At 41.1% G+C, this 18,719-nt stretch overlaps 3 protein-coding genes across 5 annotated transcripts in view; 1 reads left to right on the top strand and 2 right to left on the bottom strand.

Annotated features, from left to right (window-relative positions):
* col23a1a (collagen type XXIII alpha 1 chain a) overlaps positions 1 to 8,363 on the bottom strand; it is a 146,662-nt gene extending 138,299 nt beyond the window's left edge. The window contains 2 exon segments of the mRNA XM_059346867.1: positions 7,187 to 7,253; positions 7,749 to 8,363. Coding sequence (XP_059202850.1) covers positions 7,187 to 7,253; positions 7,749 to 8,042 — 361 coding nt within the window. The 5' untranslated portion in view covers positions 8,043 to 8,363.
* Positions 8,364 to 9,207: 844 nt separating this feature from the next.
* Positions 9,208 to 16,472, bottom strand: clk4a (CDC-like kinase 4a). Of its 3 annotated transcripts, none has more exons than XM_059345585.1 (13): positions 16,310 to 16,472; positions 14,667 to 14,818; positions 12,961 to 13,204; positions 12,201 to 12,303; positions 11,829 to 11,895; positions 11,618 to 11,734; positions 11,338 to 11,504; positions 11,136 to 11,230; positions 10,891 to 11,020; positions 10,720 to 10,802; positions 10,555 to 10,634; positions 10,361 to 10,451; positions 9,208 to 9,997 (listed from the first exon to the last, which is right to left on the bottom strand). In XM_059345585.1, exons 2-13 carry the CDS (start codon positions 14,816 to 14,818, stop codon positions 9,779 to 9,781), a joined length of 1,548 nt encoding a protein of 515 aa, XP_059201568.1. In that variant the 5' UTR covers positions 16,310 to 16,472; the 3' UTR covers positions 9,208 to 9,778. The 3 variants fall into 3 exon arrangements, with proteins under 3 accessions (XP_059201568.1, XP_059201567.1, XP_059201569.1); XM_059345584.1 differs by having other exon boundaries at positions 14,658 to 14,818; XM_059345586.1 differs by lacking the exons at positions 12,201 to 12,303; positions 14,667 to 14,818; positions 16,310 to 16,472 and having other exon boundaries at positions 12,961 to 13,042.
* A 719-nt stretch (positions 16,473 to 17,191) lies between these two features.
* tmem126a (transmembrane protein 126A) lies at positions 17,192 to 18,397 on the top strand. Its single transcript, XM_059345590.1, has one exon. The coding sequence runs from the start codon at positions 17,360 to 17,362 to the stop codon at positions 17,975 to 17,977; it is 618 nt and encodes a 205-aa protein (XP_059201573.1). The 5' UTR covers positions 17,192 to 17,359; the 3' UTR covers positions 17,978 to 18,397.
* The last annotated feature ends 322 nt before the right edge of the window (positions 18,398 to 18,719 follow it).

Genomic DNA, 18,719 nt, shown 5'->3' on the forward strand with positions numbered 1-18,719 from the left:
ACCTCCTCAAATGTTCTCTCTATTGTACCATTTCAAATACCTATTTAGTAACACATAATCAAATCCAATAATGTTTTGAAGATGCTGAACTAACTTTGCATCATACTATTGTGACTTAATACTTCATACAATGTTCAAAATCTCCATGAACTCCATGACATTTCTCTCCACCTGTGTTAACAACAAACACTCCTCTGGCCCGTGTTTATGTTGGGGGTGTGTATGAGAATAGTTTTTCTATCCTTGCACCACTATATAGAGTGCATGAGAAAACTCAGCACAACCTCACTTCTCTGAATTGCACAAAAAGAAGACATTGATGTAAATATAAACAGAACCTCCAAGGCTGCTCAACAGCATGCTATCTTTGTTTTCCCACTGTTGGCCAAGATGTGATGACCTACAATCTAAGGCTTAAATATGAACACATGGATGCAAAATCCTTTAAATAAGTTACAATCCCTGTATATCTGGCCCACATCATTTCCCGCTTTTAATGACCTCATATCTAATATGATGTTGAGTCAATACATAATTGCATCCAGGACTGTTTTCTACATTTCTGTGCTGGAAATGTCAATACAGGATGGGTCTGCCTGTTTAGAGTTTCTCCTGGCTGTTATGAGTGTTCTGCACATCCAAGACCCCAAACTACCTGGAACACGGTTCTTTGCGTGTTCCTGGGGTCCTTGTGGGCCTTCATGTGCTGCCGACTGGTCGGCCCATGTCCAGCAGTTTATTTTTCAAAAGGAAGAATGTCGGCCCTGCTGTTAAACACTGTGGTTTCACAAAGCTAACATTAATAAGAAGGCTGATGAGAGATGTGGAGATGTGGTTTGTGTGTGTGTGTGTGTGTGTTGGCTACAAACACAAATGTACACACACCTGGAGCCAGCGGCATCAGCTGTTCTCACAGTCCCAGTAAAATGAAAAATAAATGTTCCTAGTTTTAATCCTGTTAATTGTTCATTATCACAAAACAAATCATATAAAACTTCACCGTTTGTGGGTAGTTCTAGCTAACAGAGGAATATGGAGAGAGATGGGATATGATGCGTGCTTAGATATCAGTGGAAAGAATATTTTCATTTCCAAAACAATGTGGCTGAGGTCTATTTCATGGAGGCTTTGCCAATTTTTGGCTGATTCTGTGTTGCTGCAGCGTGGGTAGTGGTATATGCAGACTTTTGCCCCGGGGTGAGTGGGCAGCTCCAGGTGCTGGCAGCAGGGGCACCTCATCCTCCTCCTGATTCAAGAACAGGTGAGGGAAGTGTGTGTGGATCAAACAGTCCTCTCTCGCTTTATATTAGAGGGAAAGGAAAAAAATCAATAGAGCATAGTATCGCGATATTTTGCGTGGCAATATTATATTGATTCATGGTCGACAAGTATCGATATTTAGTGTTCCGGCGGCCCGCTGTTTTCATGCTGTGTTTGTCGGGAAGTTGTCGATATGACGCTGCAAAGTTAGGCTATTTTTCAAGTGTTGTGATGTTTCAAGTCTCCTCTTTACATACATGGCTGCCTCCAAATTCAGAACTGAGAATTTTCTCTCATTTGACCAAACAATTTTTGATTGAATTTAATTTTGTGGACACAAAATGCAGTTAAATCATAATATATTGTATCACAATACTCACCATATCGTATCATATATATAAAATGTCAATAATATCGTACTGTGACTCAAGTATTGGGACAAAATCATATCGTGGGGCCTCTGGTGAATCACACTCCTACTTCATATCATGCTAAACTCTAAGCCCGCCCACTTTTTAGCGGTCCAATCAAATGCAAGGATTTATTAATATCCCTCATGTAGCTGTTCACCACTATAAGTCCAAAGTTAGTTAAATAATGTAAATAAGTTAAAACTGGAAAACCTTGAGGCTTTATTACCCAAAATCCAACTTGATCGACAACAGTTTGTTTAGAGATTCAGGTGTTTTATGCTAGTAGCAGATATTGTAGCCTCGAAATGGAGAGGTCTGGTAGCTTTCTAACTCCACACACACATTTTTTTTCAATTTGAAACTCCTTTATCTGACTGGATAACTGAATCAACTAGTTACGACTTTGATCACTATATACTATACATACTCATACTAAAATCTAAATTTAAGATTATCTCACAAATTTTAATAAAACAGTTTATTTAGTGCAGTCTTTGACTTAAAGTTATACAGACATGACCATCTCCAAACTAAATATCTCTACAAACAACTATCTAAGAGGCTGCATTCCCCTCTTCTTCTACAAATAAACTGAGCACACTCGAGCCTTCCAACATCCTCGTCCAAATCAGAACAAGATATCAAGAGGAATCACTCATTTTTATTCGACTCTCAGAGCGACCAATGGGAATAACAGACACATCAAGAGGAGGATAAGAGTAACCTGAGGACACAAGGCTCACACAGCTGTGCATTAGAGCTGCTGTCCATATGACGATGGTATCTGTGTTATAGTGCTAAACACAAAGCAGGCTAGAGAGGGAAAGGATGAGGGGATATCCATCTTAATATCATAAAGCAATAACTACCAATAAAGTAAGTATTTCCTATTTCCGAGCATTTTGCTTTTAAAGACTTAATCCCAATTAATAATATGGTATTTTTTGATCAATTTAATACATACATTTCTGAATTTCCTGCATGACAGGTACACTGCACCCTACAGAGTCAGTCCAATAGGGAATATGTGTGTGAAACTTGAATCTAAAGAGCAGCAGGATAGAGAGTATTTTGTGTCTTAAAAATAGTATATTTTTCTCCTGGTTGGAAATCTGCAGCATCATGTAAAAAGCCACCTGGATTTTATGCCACAGGATACCCTCCTCATAACTGACTTCATCCGCCGTCAAATTAGAGCAATGCAGTCAGTCACTGAGCTGCATGCTAAAGCATGTGCCTCCAGACATCAAAACAAACACACGTGCACGAAATGACTACAAGCACACAGAAGCAGAGACTGGCACATGTGCACACACACACAGTATACCTCTCCGGTATATGAATACAGCCGCTAGCTATAGTGGAACAAATCTAAAATGAGACCACTCATGAAAACAAATTTCCTGCGTTTATTATTTTAAAATGGTCATTAATGGATGTTATATGGCCTATGTATTCATCCTGTGGCGATAGATTGTATAGGTAGCTGTGAGCTTCCTGTCTGATTTATTATGGCTTTAAAAATAAAATGCAGCCCTGCGGGGATGTTGGCCCCATCATGGGTCTCCCTAAAGCCGACTTCCCCCGTCTCCTCCCCCAGGTTGGGGAGCAGGAAGGTGGGCAGGGGGAGCGTGCAGCCTCCTCTCTGCCTCCTGCATCAGCAGAACACATGTTGTGTTGCAAATTTCATAATTTTTCTATTAACTCTTGCGACATGCTGCAGCTGCTCTCACATTGTGCATACTGTTGCCCTTAGGATGCATGAAAAATGGGGCACACAGGTTCGTCATAACATTGCGCCTTGAACTTTGACCCTCTTGCTCACATATCAGTCGTGGCTTCTGTCACTAAGCTGTCAGCAGGCTGTCACCTGTCTGTGCTCTCTCAGCAGCTCAGTCGATGTGACGCATCTTCCGCTGTGCAAAGGATTGTGGGTCAGAATAGCTAGAAAAGCATGCTGGCTTGCATGCTGCAGAATGCAACCAGATGCAGAAGGACAAGCTGGCATTTTGGCATACTGCATTTGACACACTATGCAGTATATTACTGTAGTATGAGCATTGGAACGCACCCATTATACTGGCAAACACACTGTCAAACACTGGGGGTAGAACAGTAACACACCTTATACTGTATGTAGGAATTTGAAGTTGCAATAAATACAAATAAGGACAAGGATTAACATGAAGACATTTTTTTTTATCTGTATGTGTACATGTAGAATGCAGCAGGCAAACCCCGCTGTGAGCATGTTCTCTCACTTATATAAATATACACAAACACATATATGGGGGGCCTGATTTCTCACTCTTATCTGATGGAAATTGATCTGACCGCACAGCCAGGGGTCTGACCTCTTGACCCCATATACACCAACACCAAAGACTTAGCTGCCCTGACTGAAGGAGCTCAGTCTGTGATCATGACTTAAGATACAAACTTATACCTGAGGACAGAAATACATATTTTTCCTATTACCTCTAGTGCTGTTTATCATCCTATAGATTGTTGAGTGTTGGAGATATCTGCCTTCTCTTGAATATTATGGTGAACTGTGCCTTTAAAAAAGGTCTGGATTCTAAATTGTTTAGTCTATAAAATATCAGAAATTGTCACAACCTTAAATTGGCTGTTTTTATTTAACCAAACAGTCCAGACTCTGACAAACTGTCTCAAACCTCTTGGAGCCACCAGAATTTTTTTTTTTTTAGAAATTGAGAAGCATTGTTTGTGGATCTATGATCATGTTTGTTTTTCATCTCGTTGAAAAGTTCAAGATGTTACACCATTGAAGACTGTCTTGAATTACGTTGAATTCCTTAAAACATGAAAAATCCCCCAAACTGTCCCTTCAATGGAAGTGTGATGACTGTGTAGTTTTAGCACCCTCTCCTGCTGCATCGTCTTCAGTGACTGGTGACAGAGGAATATTAACGAGTGGATCTGGCTGGCATTTCATTTTGGGCCCTTGCCAAAGTGTGGGCCGACTGTGTGTTCCCTAGCTGCTATCAGACCTGTTAAACTGCCTTAAAATGCAAATTGCAGAAATGACAATACACTCCCCCTACACAGGACACATATAGCTCCCACATGGTTCTGGTTAACAAAAGGCACCATAAAGGTGTTGTGTTCATGTGTAAGTAATGAACGTGTGTGTAGGTTTGTGTGCGACCGTACGTAGTGTGTGTCTGTTGAGGGAACAGGCGGGTGTTAATTGCAAACACCTGAAGCTTGTAAGCAGAGTTGGACTCTGTGACATAGTTTGCCTAAGCTTTAACGACTGCTGGTCGTGTCGTATCTGTGAGCATGAAAGTGTCACAATGACATGATGTGACGGATAAATGTCCTGAATATTTATAGGCAGTGTCTGTGCAGCTCCAGTGGTGGTGAACCAGAGGAGTTGCCTTCAAAATAATAATTTTTACTAAGAAAGAGTCGGACGTGTCAATGACAAATCCAACATCATCGTTCCTAGTGCTGCTGCAGAGTGCTGCCCCCTGTTGGGCCCCTGTCTTCATGCACGCTGAAAGGTGAGCACCCTGATGCGGAGGGCATAGTTTTAATGGTAGAAATGCCACTCATGCTGTGTGGCAGCGCGTCTCTCACACACATACAGGCAGAAATGCCTTGGCCTGTGATCCCAGTGGTGAGAGATTCAAGTTTCAGGTGGGGAGAGCTGGTGCTAAAGGGAGAGGAGGGTCTCTTCTTACAGTGTCGTGTTGAGAGAGGTGCCTCTGTCGGCCCCTCAAAGACTCAGGGACAGAAACTCAGACTCACACAAACACAACACCACACGCAGCCATATGAGACTATGACCAGACTGTACACTCACAAGGACACAGATGGGATGCACACATTTAGGCAGGTCAGATAAATGTACATAAAAACGTCTTACACAAGTCACATGCTGTACACAGCTTGGCACAAACATATGCTCATGTGGCTTCTTGAGCAAGAATCACCTGGAAAAACTAAATCGATCAAGCCTCTTTCGAAATAAGCACATTTTATGGGGAAAAGTTAACAAGTCTGTATTGAGCAACCCCGTGGAATTGTTGTGACGTGAAAAAAAGTGCATGTTCGGAGGAATTTGGTCGCATCTAAGCCACAATAAACATAATGGCCTTTTGTTTCACCAGATAATACACCATATTTAAAGAGCAGAAACTGGAAAGAGAGAACTTTAAATAGACATCTGAATAGTTGTGGAGAGGTTGCATTTCAGGGCCAAAACCACTTGATTACACAGCAGTTCAGTAAAATTGACAGGAAAATGGGATGCAACATCTGATACAATAATATGATGTAATGGAGAAATTACATTCAAATGCATGAATATGCAGCAAGGGCAATGCAGGCTTGACCCAATTGTGAAACTTTTTACAAGGTACATACACCTCTGAATATACATGTTTAGCAGACCTGCATTAAATGTATAAAAATGGACCTACAGCAAACTTGTATTTGATCCAATGCAAACATCAAACACTTGCAGTAACTCCGTTAACCAGCCAGACAGAGCCAGGAAACTATCTTGGCGCAGTAGACTTCAGACTGAAAAACAGAATGTGTTGAAAGCAGGCCAGAAATTCCACTTGTGAACGCTTTCACCTGTTCTTGTTGTTGCAGGGCTATTCACACCCAGAGACAAAGAGAAAGAAAGGAAGAAGAAGAGCCATGCAGAGAAAGTCCCCAAATATGCAGATATAAAAATGCATCTTAAGTACTCTGCCACAACCTCTGGATACAAACATTTTTAAATGTGTGCAAGCAGATACTCCGTGATAATAGTTGGACTCCACTTGAGTTGCAGTTTTTTGAAAACTGGAATGTCGTGAATGCCAGCTTCAATAAAACGCACATCCTGTTGCTGCTGCAAGAATTTCTCTCTAGTGATAAACCACATCTCTCCTTTCTATAGGTGAGGCAAAAAGCCCTTTTAAAACCATTAAATACACAGCTGATCAGCTGGTCACGCCCACTGATGCTCATGCTTGAATCAATACATGTGGACATATCACAGCAGCAGCTCTACCCCAGATGAAACAATATTTCTTTACGGTCATAATGGGGGACTCTGTGTGTAACATGATTTGGATCACACACTGTTCTCCACCCGTGGAACAGTCACAAGCCATGTAACGAACACCGCAAGCCAAACGTGGCCAATCTTGGCACACGGCTGCTCCATCTATTAAAGTGAGCATCCCCCACTGACACGAGGCTGCAGGGCTCAGGCTGGACGGCCCAACCCTGCTGATCTGCTGAGTGTTAGAGCCCTGCTGTCACAGTATGGGCCCAACACTGGCTTAGGAGCCATAATCCTTCACACAGAAAAAAGACCCCCTCACACACACACACTCTTTAAGTTCAGGAGAACTGCAGAGAGCATCACTGCACAAGCAGTCCTGCCTAGACTGTTACTTTGACTGTGCACATGTCTTTAGTGTCTTGTTTGTTTTGTTTGTGTGTGTTGGTAAGTGGTACTCGTGCTACAAAGAGCAGAGACATACCTGGAGGACAGGAGCACTCTTGTGTTTCCCTAGTTGTCCGCAATTTCGGCATCAGCACCACAACTTTCTGCAACACACAGAACAGAATTCAGTGTAAGAAAACCACCCCGTCTTGAACATGCATATATTCTCAATGTGGAAATCATTAAAGAAAAAATTCAGAGAATGGAATAATTTCTAATGACCACCAATAATAATTATGAGATCATAATCTTTCTCCCATTACTTGCAGCACTAGAATGAAAGGGGCTTCCTCAATTTCTTTTCCATTTGATGAAATTATAGGTTGGTGTGTCTCATCAGTGGTTATGTCACCCTATAAAGAGCTTTAACTGCAAACTAATTGGCCAGCTGCATGCAATGTTGATCCCTACGGTCATGCATTAAAAGGGACTGATTTTAGGGGGAATAATTAGGGTGCAATTGCTAAAAGGGTGCCAAGTCTGTGCGTTGTTCAACCGCATATGTTCCCTGCTATTACGCACATTTTACGCACAGACAAGCAATGCCTGTCCGGGGTTCACAAGAACAATATATGTATTTATCAATATACGTCATGTACCTCTTCAACGAGATTCCCTATTGAGGTACTCAGCTCTGGAATTAGGGTCCCATCCTCGTTTAGACAAGCTCCGTGCGGCGGGTGGAAGATGGACTCTTTTTCCATCTCCATTTGCAGTCGGTTCTCCAGCTGGTAGGTCTTGAGGCTCATCAGAAGACACACGGTGATGGAGCTCAGGGACATCAGCAAGCAGAGAGCGATGGGAAAACCTGGGAGCCACCGCTGGAGCCCAGACTTGGGCACACACTGACACACCGGCTTACTCTCCCCGATAGATTCGCTGGCTGTATCCATTCTGAAATCTTGCTTCAAAGTCCTCTTGATGAACAGAAGATAACCCAAAAAGTTTTGTTTCGTTGGTGTAGTCCAGCAACAAAACTCTAATCAGGCACCGTGGGCTAACTAAGCAGCGCACCTAACTCAACTCCAGCACACTGGGCTCAGGGTTCAAAGCGCTGTCTTAAATTAGTCTTGGAACAAGAGGCAGCAGCACCGGGTTTACGCCACACACAGGAGGGAGCGATCTGGATGCCAACCAGAGAAGAGGCGCCTTCTGACTTGCAGGTCGTTGTTTCCTGTTGGGGAGTATCCTACATGGATGTGCAAGTGCAACTACCAATGGGTCCAATTGTTTGCCTCCCTAAAAGCTGCATGTTGAACTAGTTGAGATGCGCCCGCCCTGCTGACCACGTGGGAGGCTGCAGATTGACAGCTGGGAGACTGTGAGGTTTTTGCTCCGACAACCTCTGATCGCCCAGGTACCTCAGAGCAACATAACATAGTCCCTGCAGCTAATGTTAGTTTATACCGTCATTTACAAAACCCAGTGTACTCACTAAAATTAAGGACAGCTCAAACAGTGTCTGTTTATCTTATGTGTTAATGTGGAATATAATGCGTGAAACTGGATCATTTGCTGAGTGTTTTATTGTTTACCCATACCAGTGACTTGAACCAAAATATAACCCTTTAGAGTCACTTTAAACCGGATTATGTAGTTTATGGGGGGTGCATCTTGCGTATAATATATTGCAGACGGTCGATCCTCTTCAGAACAGCCATCTAACAAAAATGACTTAAATCAGTTAGATACTTCAATATTATCACCCTGTACAATGGTGTTCCCACATTAAATCTCAAAACTTGAAAAGCTGGTGATACACTTTGGAATTCGTCTTTTCGTTGTTGATCCCACTATTCCCATTTTGTGATATTACTGGAAACCTGTGTGGTCAACAAACCAGTTTAAATGCTCACACTTTTAGACCGCACAGTTTTTCATTTAACGTGAAAAATGTTTTCAAAGGGGCAATCAGCAACACCCCCTCCCCAAACATTTTGTCCTTCACGAATGTTCATTGAAGCACTTTTGCAGTAATCTGAAAGCCGTTCACTGCCATCCTGTGGATTCTTGCAGGTACTGCACCTAAACCAACTTCTCAATCAGCACACAACACACTTCTGTCGTCTTTTTACGTTTATTGAGAATGTACATGATACTGCAAAAATTACATAACCAGTCAGTGAAAAAAAATTAACGTCCGAACAAATTCTATGTACAAAGATTTCTGCCCGCAATTGCCTTTTTTTCTCTTCAACATCTACAGTACTGAATAAATTACTGGTGAGACTGATGCAGGGGGAGGAAATTCTCAATCTGTTATATTACCCATCACCCACTTCATAATACAGAGAGAACATGGATACAATAGGACTACTAATGAATAAAAAACAGCTCTACCAGTATATGCTTAGGAAACAAGAATTAAATTACAATGGCTAATAAATAGAAATCAATTGGGGGACTCATACATCGAAACATGCCACAGAGGAAAACAACCTGTTGATGACCGAGGGTGAGAAACACACAACAGGACACAGCAACGCAGGGCAGTGGACTGATACAGTCAGTTAAGGCACACCTCTCCTGGAGAGTCAGGAAGTAGAGGCTGGCACTGCACCTCGATAAATGTCAGTGACAGCCAAGCCCTGACCGAGGTTTCAGGTCAGAGGTTTACAGGTTTGGGAGTTCAGTCTTTTTTACTGCTACTGCTGCTGCTTCTGCTGGTGGTGGTGGTACGTCTGCTGCTTTTGCTGCTACTGCTGCTGCTACTTTTGTGGTAGCAGGAGAAGAAGGAGTGCCGGAGGGCCTGCTCCAGACTGAGGCGCTTAGCTGGGTCATACTCCATCATCTTCTCTATCAGGTCAAACAGCTGGTGGTGGCCTTCACCTTTAGACAGCATGTAATGCTGATGGGAAAGGAAAGACAATTGTAAAAGATGTCACAATTAATATAGTGCTCCGCATTTTAGAAAAAGTTGTGATACATGTACAAGGTGGATACAACAGAAAACAGCCCAGCAGTAGATACCAGTGTGGTGATCACTAAAGTAGTTCATAGTGATGCTAAAACAAACACACTTTGAGGAGAAATGCTTTGTGGCATCTTTCAAAGACTAAAATGCAAATCGAGAAGAAATTGTGTGAAATGGCTGTCAAAAACATTACATATCTTTTAAAAATCAATACTGATACATTTTCAGATGTGATCCTCAAGAGCACAGGAGCACTTCCACACCAACTTTCTGTGTCTTCAGTGAAAGTCCTCTTACCTTGAGGGGTTTGCAGTGTTTTCTGACGTATCTCCCAGAAGAGCTGTGCATATCCCAGTCAAGCCTGCCCCGGTGAACATACCGCCGTTTCCTTTAGAACACAAAAGTATCATAAAATTGATCATTTTAAAAAAAGCAATTAGTGTTTAAAATTTTCTTCTCAGACATAATTGACGACTTAATGGTCCACATACTTGGTTTTCTGCAGGAGGTCTGTGGGGATGGGGCCCAGGACTCTCTCCATCATAGCAAGGTGCTCTTTACTGTCATGAGTCTGAAGGAGAAAACAATATTACCAATCTCTCCAAATGCCATGGTAAATATCAGTGTTAATAATTAGGCTGTCTACAACCACTTACCTGGAAGAGAGTAGACCCAAGATAGTACTCAATGAGTATGCAGCCTACACTCCAGACATCACAGGAATGGCCCCAGCCCAGATCTGAAAGAGACAATGTAAACTAAGTAACAAGTCCCCTCTAAAGGACACATCAAACGTTTTTGAGCAGTGCTTTTAAACAGCCACGTACCTAAAATGACTTCAGGGGCTCGATAGTGACGTGTCGAGACCACAGAGGTGTGGTGCTCGTGTTCATATGTAGCGTTACCAAAGTCCACAATTTTCACATCTGGGTTCTTTAATGTTCGTTCATCCCGTTTCTGAGGACAAGAAAACAATGGTTACTCACACAGCTGCAACAATATGGAGTCGTTTTAAAATTTGGTCAAAACTTCAGCAGATTTGATTTTCTGGATAAATATTTGTGACACTTACCATACCAGGGTTGTACTCCATATCATAGTCTGAGTTAATAAAGAGAATATTCTCAGGCTTCAGGTCTGTGTGAGTCAGCTTGTTGTTGTGCAGAACTGAAATACAAGACCACATACATTTAACAAAGCTTTCTTAAAAAACAAACAAAAAAAACAACCCAACATACTGCATCTTCTGTGTAAGCATGTTGTCCATTACTCACATTTCACTGCCCGGATGATCTGGTACGCCATGTGTCTGATGTGTTCTATGGGGAAAGGCTGGAAGTTGTTTTCCTTGAGGAAATCATAGGTGCTGAGGCCAAGTAGCTCAAAGGCAATGCAAACGTGGCCGTGATAGTCAAACCAGTCCAGTATGTGTACACAAGCACTAAAAAGAAGGGAAGATATAGTCAATGTAAAGTAAGTTTCTTGTTTGGCAAATTCTGAAAATATTTTCACATATAATGACCACAAAGTGAAAAGTCTTGTTTTATTACTTACTATCTCTTAGCAGAGTCGAGAGACTTCAACTGTTCAAGCACTTCTACCTCAGACATAGCTGCCTCTCGGTAGCGGTCTATGTTTTTTATAATCTTCAGAGCCACTCGAGCTCCATCACTGGAAACACAATATAAATGCTGTTAGTATCATTTGCAGGAGATCAACTATGGAAAACATAGAAATCATTGAAGTGTTAGGAATAGTTTCTTACTTAGAGTGATCAATGCATTCGACAACCTTCCCAAAGGCACCCTCTCCTAGAGTACACACAATCTCATCTACAGAAAATAGAGAGTTTAAGTTAGAAACACGGCACTGACAGAGTGAAACACTGCCTTTTGGCTGATGCACTGCCTCATGTTTGATTGCTCTGTTTAGCTACGCTACTATAAACAGGCTTCTCACTGGAATACAACTCAATGCTAGATGTTACACTGACAAACAGTATTTAACCAAAGAAATTAAATCTATTGGCCCAAATACTTCAGCCTCTAAATTAATATTTGGAAATAAAAACCAGACAACAAGAGAGTGAGAGACAAAGTGTGAACAACAGTAGAAAAAAAAAGTATATATTCTATACATCTCGCTCTCAGCATGTCTCCACTGTGATAGATGAGGTGACCCTCGTCATCATCCTCAACACTCCTGGATCTTTTCCTGCTCCTGCGCTGTTGGCTCCTCCTCTGCACCGGAACCGCCGCAATCCGCCATCACATCAATAACCCATCAGTCAGCCAGCACCAGGCCACCACAATGCGACATCGTCAATCATTCAACCAGGCCAAGGGGGGGAGGTGTAGGGGTGGATAGATTCGGCCCGTTCAGTAACACCGCCAGGCGAATGGACGGAAGGACGGAGCAGCAAATTCAAATTCAGCCCCGTCAGAAATTGGGCGCCAGCCACCACATAGTGTGTGTTACAGAAGAAAAACATGGCAACAAGATTTTCAGATGAGAGACTTTCTCAGAGTAGTACAGAAAAAACTGAACTTGATTGATTACAGTCTTTCTACATGTAGTTCTTTGTAAGTCTGCCGAAACAACTTTACTACTTTACTATCACGCCCCATAACTGCCCACTAAGATTTCAGCACAAATACTGGGTCGACTTTTCTCTAGACAATCTATAAACACTGACAATCCCTTACATCCTTAGTCCCAAAGTCCCCTAATTGTTATTACTAGAAATCATGCTTAATAGTGAAGAGTTGGACACACAGAGAGATACAGAGAGATAAAGAGATAGGTGTTAAGCATTGGCTAAACACCTGTGATAACCCATTCCATTTGGTGGCAAAGATAGGAGAGTGGAATAAAGGGGAGAAGGAGGTTCCTCGTACCGTGGAGGACCTGTGGCGAGAGTGGCTACGTCTGCGCCTTCGATCTCTGTGCCTGCGGCTGCTTCGCCTGCTGCGACCACTTCGACCACTGCGCCCAGATGACTTGCTGTAGTGGTGCCAGTCTTTGTCCTTGCAGGTGGCTTCATGGCTGTCCTCCTCACAGGCCATGCCCAAACTGTGGTCTCGGGTGGTTCTTTCCCGAGAGTCCAGCCTCTGGTTTAAACTACGGGACTCCAAGTAGTGCCTGCAGTGGGGAAAAAGGACACAAACAGGTTAAAAAATGGGACTAGAAAGCACAGGTCAGGAACTGCTCAGTTCCTTGACTATGATCAAGCTCTCAAATGAAGACTGCGTATGACGGTGCTAATGGACTGCCTGCTGCTTGACACACTATCCCCCAAAGCCTTTTATGTAACATTTGTAATTAGCAACATACTGATTTACAGCCACCAAACACCAAATAAACATTCTGTTCAATGAGGGGCTACAGTTCAGAAAGCATTTTATTAACAGTTCATCACTTACACATAATACTTTAATGTAATGTTCCACATTTAGACATTTTTTATTTAAACAGCTGGGTCTTTGGAAACCAAAAGCATGCCTTGTTTAAAGCTTGTCCACCCTGACAGACAGCCACATTGGGAGAGTAAAAAGTGTGAGGCACTCAAAGTTGCTGGAAGCTTTTCGGCACAACCTGATGGTGCGTAATGTGAGCTGTGATCTGCACCTGCAGATCTAAGTATGTCAGAAGCAAACACTCATGTGGTACCAATTTTGTCAATATGATATGCAGAGAAGTAAACAAATCTCAGGGGAAATTTGTTTCTCGTTTGCATAAAAAAAAAAATATTTTACCATCCAACAATTCCCTGTATATATCAATTCAACATCCTAGTTTTTGCTTATTAAAAAAGGTTAAATTTGCTTAGAATGCTTCCAACCACTTCCAGCACACCCACCCAGCAGGCAACGTTAGCACCTAAAAAAGACCAAGAAAGCCCTTGGGGCCGAGGACCCTGGTGGTGTCAGTTGTCTGCCAGGAAGAAGTCTGCCTCTCTACAGAATTAAAATTAGAGTAGATCTGAAAACATCTGATGTTACCCCATGGGTCATCATACAAGCTCACAAAAAGATAGAATTGCTAAATATTTACCCTGCACATCACTTCACCAGATGACACTGAAATTGCAAACTGACTTAATCATTTAAGGGCAAAGGAACAAAGTGTGTCCAACATTCAATAAAAAGAAAAATAGTGAAAGTTACACATATTGTAACAGTTGTGGACTACAATGAACATGAGTTGTTTACAAATCTGAAGCCTTCATTGGTGTACCTGATCTGCATTTGTAAATAGCTGTCCCACCAACTTAACAGTGTCATTGCTGCTCTTTTTTTTAATGTTAAGATATGTATACACACTGATAATTTAATTCTGATATTTATCAAAGGCTGGCCAATACTTGTCCCATCTGTGTTATGTTATGATTAACCAGCTTTTTGACAAAAAGGTATATACAATTTATTTTTTATCCACCACAGGGAGAATTTAGAGTATATTTGTACACTGTAGCACTCCTTCAAATAATCTTGTTGCTGATATATTGTAAATATGCAATGATTAAAACCAAAAACCCCAAAGAATCTCTTAGAATTGGAGTAGGTACTGATAAATAAAAGTGATAGACATTCACCCATCATACGTCTTGGGATGACGGAGAGTTCTTCTGGACTTATTTTCTCTTTCGCTGCTGTGAGAATCATGCTTCTTACGCTTGCGACACTCCATTCTCTCTTCCCAGCTGTACTCATCAAGCCAAACACACGGGGAGCGCATTCGCTTTGAGTGCCGCATCTAAAAGAAATGGAAAAAACATGTCAAAAAGAAATTCCATTGAATTCTTAGAATCATTAAATTATGTTGTTTAGCAATCATTACAATGCCTTGTAGCCATGTGAAGCATTATATGACTGATTGTTTACAGAGATACCTCTCCCCCATTTCAAAAGACCCAATATTATGCATAACATGTGGCTGCAGACAGCGAAAATTAAGAGTTGTAACATTAAAGATGGACATTAACGTGCTATTACCATGCAAAAAAAGAAAAACATTCTCTGGCTTTAACTTATGGCTTCTCTCACTTATTGTGTGTTTACTTAACAAATAATAAGTCATACCATGCTTGGAGAAAACATCAGCAAAGACATTGAAAATTATCGTTGGTTACAGATCGCATAATAAAAATCAAAACATTCCATATTATAACTTCGTAACGTTAACAATCTGTAAACAAACAGATCAGGTGCAATGCAATACTGACACGAACTAATATCAACAACAACAAAAACATATTCATCATTATGTAAGCCTATTAACGTTAGTTTAAAAGATGCAGGAGCACAGGCTAATTATAACTGGGAGTGTGGTCGATGTTTTCACAACCACGTAACAAGGAAGATCTCACGAAAATGAACAGTTAAAACTAATTCGAATCTCCCTTATTGAAAACAACATTTATACTGTTTTATATGCATTTTATTTTTGTCTATTTTTTCAACTGCTCTGAATTTACAATGTTGATATTATTATTATTATCATCATCATTATAAGCTTTACTTTGATTGATGTTCACCTAGCATTCTTTCTACACTTATGCAAGTATGTACTGTGAAACACGTGCCAGAAATGTTTATTTTTGTAATTTTCAATTAAGCATTGGGGGGAAAAAAAGAGGATATCACAGCCTCACATTGTCTATATCAAATCGCAATGTTTATCCATTGTAGCATTTGCATAGTGTTTTCCCGATTCAAACTGTGATTAGTAGCTGTAAATGGTCTAGGATTGTAACGATTCACCTGACTACATTTACATTTAGTCATTTAACAGACGCTTTTATCCAAAGCGACTTACAGGAAGAGTAAAAAGCAAACAATCAAGGTATAGTGCAATAAACAAACTAAACAAGAGCAGATGAAGAGTCGTCGTTGAATATTAACTTGATCTCGACCAAAGGCCCAACGGGCGATCAGCACGCAAACATCAACACCCATACAAAAGCACTAACGGTATGTAACTTCACAAACACTTTCTAGTGAATCTACCAGATCCAAAATGTTGACAAACACAATTTTACAATTTACAAGTTGAATCCCAATTTGCCCGCTCACAGTGTCCGAGGAAACACATTGTGGTAGCTAGCCACGGCTAATTAGCCAGACAAGCATCTGCCATGTTGGCGAGACGTCGAGTTTCGTAATAGCTAACTGGCTAATGTTAGCTAGGGCATTATAGGTAACACAGAAAAGTGGTAATGTACGAGTATCCGACATTTGGGCTTACCTGGTTTTTGCAAGTATGAGGTTCGAAATAGTAGGTTTACCGCTTATGTAAAAAAAAAAAATCTGAACAAAGAAAGTAAAAAAGCCTCCGACTAGAAGTCTTCAAAGATGGCGAGCTTCCCTAGAACCCGATGGAACGTTCTTTAACACATTCCATGACGTCACGCGCAATAATAACGCCCACTCACGTGAAACGTGGGTTTTTGTTGTCCTGAACTTATCCTTTCAGGTACAATCAGGCGGCACTTCCCCTGCACATTTGAGAGGTTAGTCTCTTGGGCTTTCTGTCACAAAGGGTTTACTGCCAGAAATCTCAATAGGTTTAGGCAATAAAACCACTGGTTAAAGTTAAGTTAGGAAAAATATAATGACTAAATATACATGTTATACACACGTGCACATGTAGATATACAGTTTTGGAAACAGCCACAGATTCCTTGTAAATAGCAAAGCTGTAATCACAATGCATAACATGTAAAATGTATTAATATTTTCCATTATCTTCCCTCTTCTTTAGTTTGTATTACTCATTTTAATTTAGCTGTTTCTTTAGTATCCTGCATGTTGAACATTTTTTTTTTATTTTTTTTTTTAACTTAATTTATTTTTGAAACCTTTTTCTCACACTGGTAGTGGTTGATAGAAGTTGCTGTTTATCTTCTTTTTTTAAAGAAGTAATATATTGCAGGCTTACTGATATTACTGTCAGATGCATCGTTTAAGGTTTTCTTTTCTTATCCATGCTTTTAATTTACTAGCAGTTTCTTCTTCTTTCGATAAATTAAAACCCTATAACTCTCAACACTCCCTAACCAAGTTTGGTAATGGAGTAAACAACTTTGCCTAGGAGACTAAACGCAGGGAACCTCAACCCAATATTTTTCGCTTAGAGTTGTGGGTAAAACATGTCTGCTCCCTGTCCCCATCCCGAGGACGAGGAGCACCTTACCTTAGCCTGAATCTGATAACTGAGTGAAAAAAATTGTGAGCACGAATCTCTAGCTACAAAACAGTGGAAATTATTTGTCTGGTTTCAACATTTATTGTAAAGATGTCGGAAAATACCCAGAAGAAAGGAGTCTCTGGACCCGTGCTCTCAAGACCTGTGATTTTTGCGATGCTGAGGGAGAACTTTGAGAAACTGCCTGAAATTGATCAGAAGTTCTGCACTTATGGACCTGCGTATCTGGCAGGAAACGGAGCGCTTGCAGGACTAGTAGCGAACAGCTTGTACCGCAGAGCTCTGAACGTGCGGCAGGCTAGGTTCGCCTCCAGCCTGCCGATGGCCGTGCTGCCCTTCATCAGCACATACGGCCTGTACAACGCAATCGTGTCTGTCCCCCTCATGTCCGGGGACCTCAACTGTCCCAGCTGCGCCCTGATGCGAGGTGCACTGGTCGGTGCGCTCGGTGCAGGGCTGTACCCCATCATCCTGGCCTTACCTGTGAATCTCGGCCTTGCGTCAATGTACAGCACAGCACCGTTGCCGGAGAAGGGCGCTATGTTCCGGTTCTGGGTGGACCTCTCCAGACCGATCCTGAATAAAATGAGGGTGGTGCTGGTGCTTCAAGCTTTCTTCGGCACCTACCTGGCCTCCAGGGATTTTAAAACGTACACCAAACTGGTTGAGATCACGTTTGGTTCAGTGAAAGAGGAACTCACAGACTGAAATGTTCTCAACCTTGAAACAAACACGTTTTCATTGCAGCGACTCGTGGGGTTTATGCTCATCAAATTCACCATCTCATGCTGAATATGTCTGACAAGTTCATTCTATTCCCTGAAAAATAAAAGTAACATGAAGTTGATTGTATGAATTCACAGCTTTTGGAGGCAAATGGTAAAAAATAATCAGTTGTATGCGTTTGACTGTTAACATGTGGCGTCACCTCAATCGGTATATATTCTTTGTAATTAGAGCTAAAAAAAAAAAAAGTGATTCTTCTTATTTGTATTGATAATCAGTCTATTGTTAAAGTTTCACAGTGACAAACATTTGCAAGTTCCAGCCTTTCAAATGGCTTTTTTTGTCTGTTTTCTAAAATATAAACATTTAAGTGAATGAATGAATAAAATTAAATATTTTGAATTTTGGTCGAACATAGGTAATTTAAAGAGGCGGCCCTTGGGCTCTGAGAAATAGCTTGAACTATTTTGCGACATGTTGAAGTCAAAACAATTAACTGATCAATTTAGAAAATTATTTAAACATTTCACCGGTAAAGAAAATAATTAGTTGCAGCACTTTTAAAGATTTTGTTTAACCCTCATGTTATGTTGCGGGTCAAATCGACCCATTTCAAAGTTTAAAAAAAAAACAGTTCATAGTATTTTTTTTTTATTATGTAGGCCTTTCCAATGTACATAAAAAGTTTTGACATGCATGTTTTATGAAAAACGAGTGAATTATC

This window comes from Centropristis striata, chromosome 12, assembly GCF_030273125.1.
Source record: "Centropristis striata isolate RG_2023a ecotype Rhode Island chromosome 12, C.striata_1.0, whole genome shotgun sequence".
NCBI classification, from domain to species: Eukaryota; Metazoa; Chordata; class Actinopteri; order Perciformes; family Serranidae; genus Centropristis; species Centropristis striata.

Excerpts from the sequence above, each read along its gene's own strand:
- clk4a (XM_059345584.1), bottom strand. The coding sequence starts at position 14,818 with ATGCGGCACTCAAAGCGAATGCGCTCCCCGTGTGTTTGGCTTGATGAG. Across the intron at positions 10,635-10,719 it reads TTGGGTCTACTCTCTTCCAG|ACTCATGACAGTAAAGAGCA; the intron begins GTAAGTGGTTGT and ends TTTCTCCTTCAG. Across the intron at positions 10,452-10,554 it reads GACCTCCTGCAGAAAACCAA|GAAACGGCGGTATGTTCACC; the intron begins GTATGTGGACCA and ends TGTGTTCTAAAG.
- tmem126a (XM_059345590.1), top strand. The coding sequence starts at position 17,360 with ATGTCGGAAAATACCCAGAAGAAAGGAGTCTCTGGACCCGTGCTCTCA.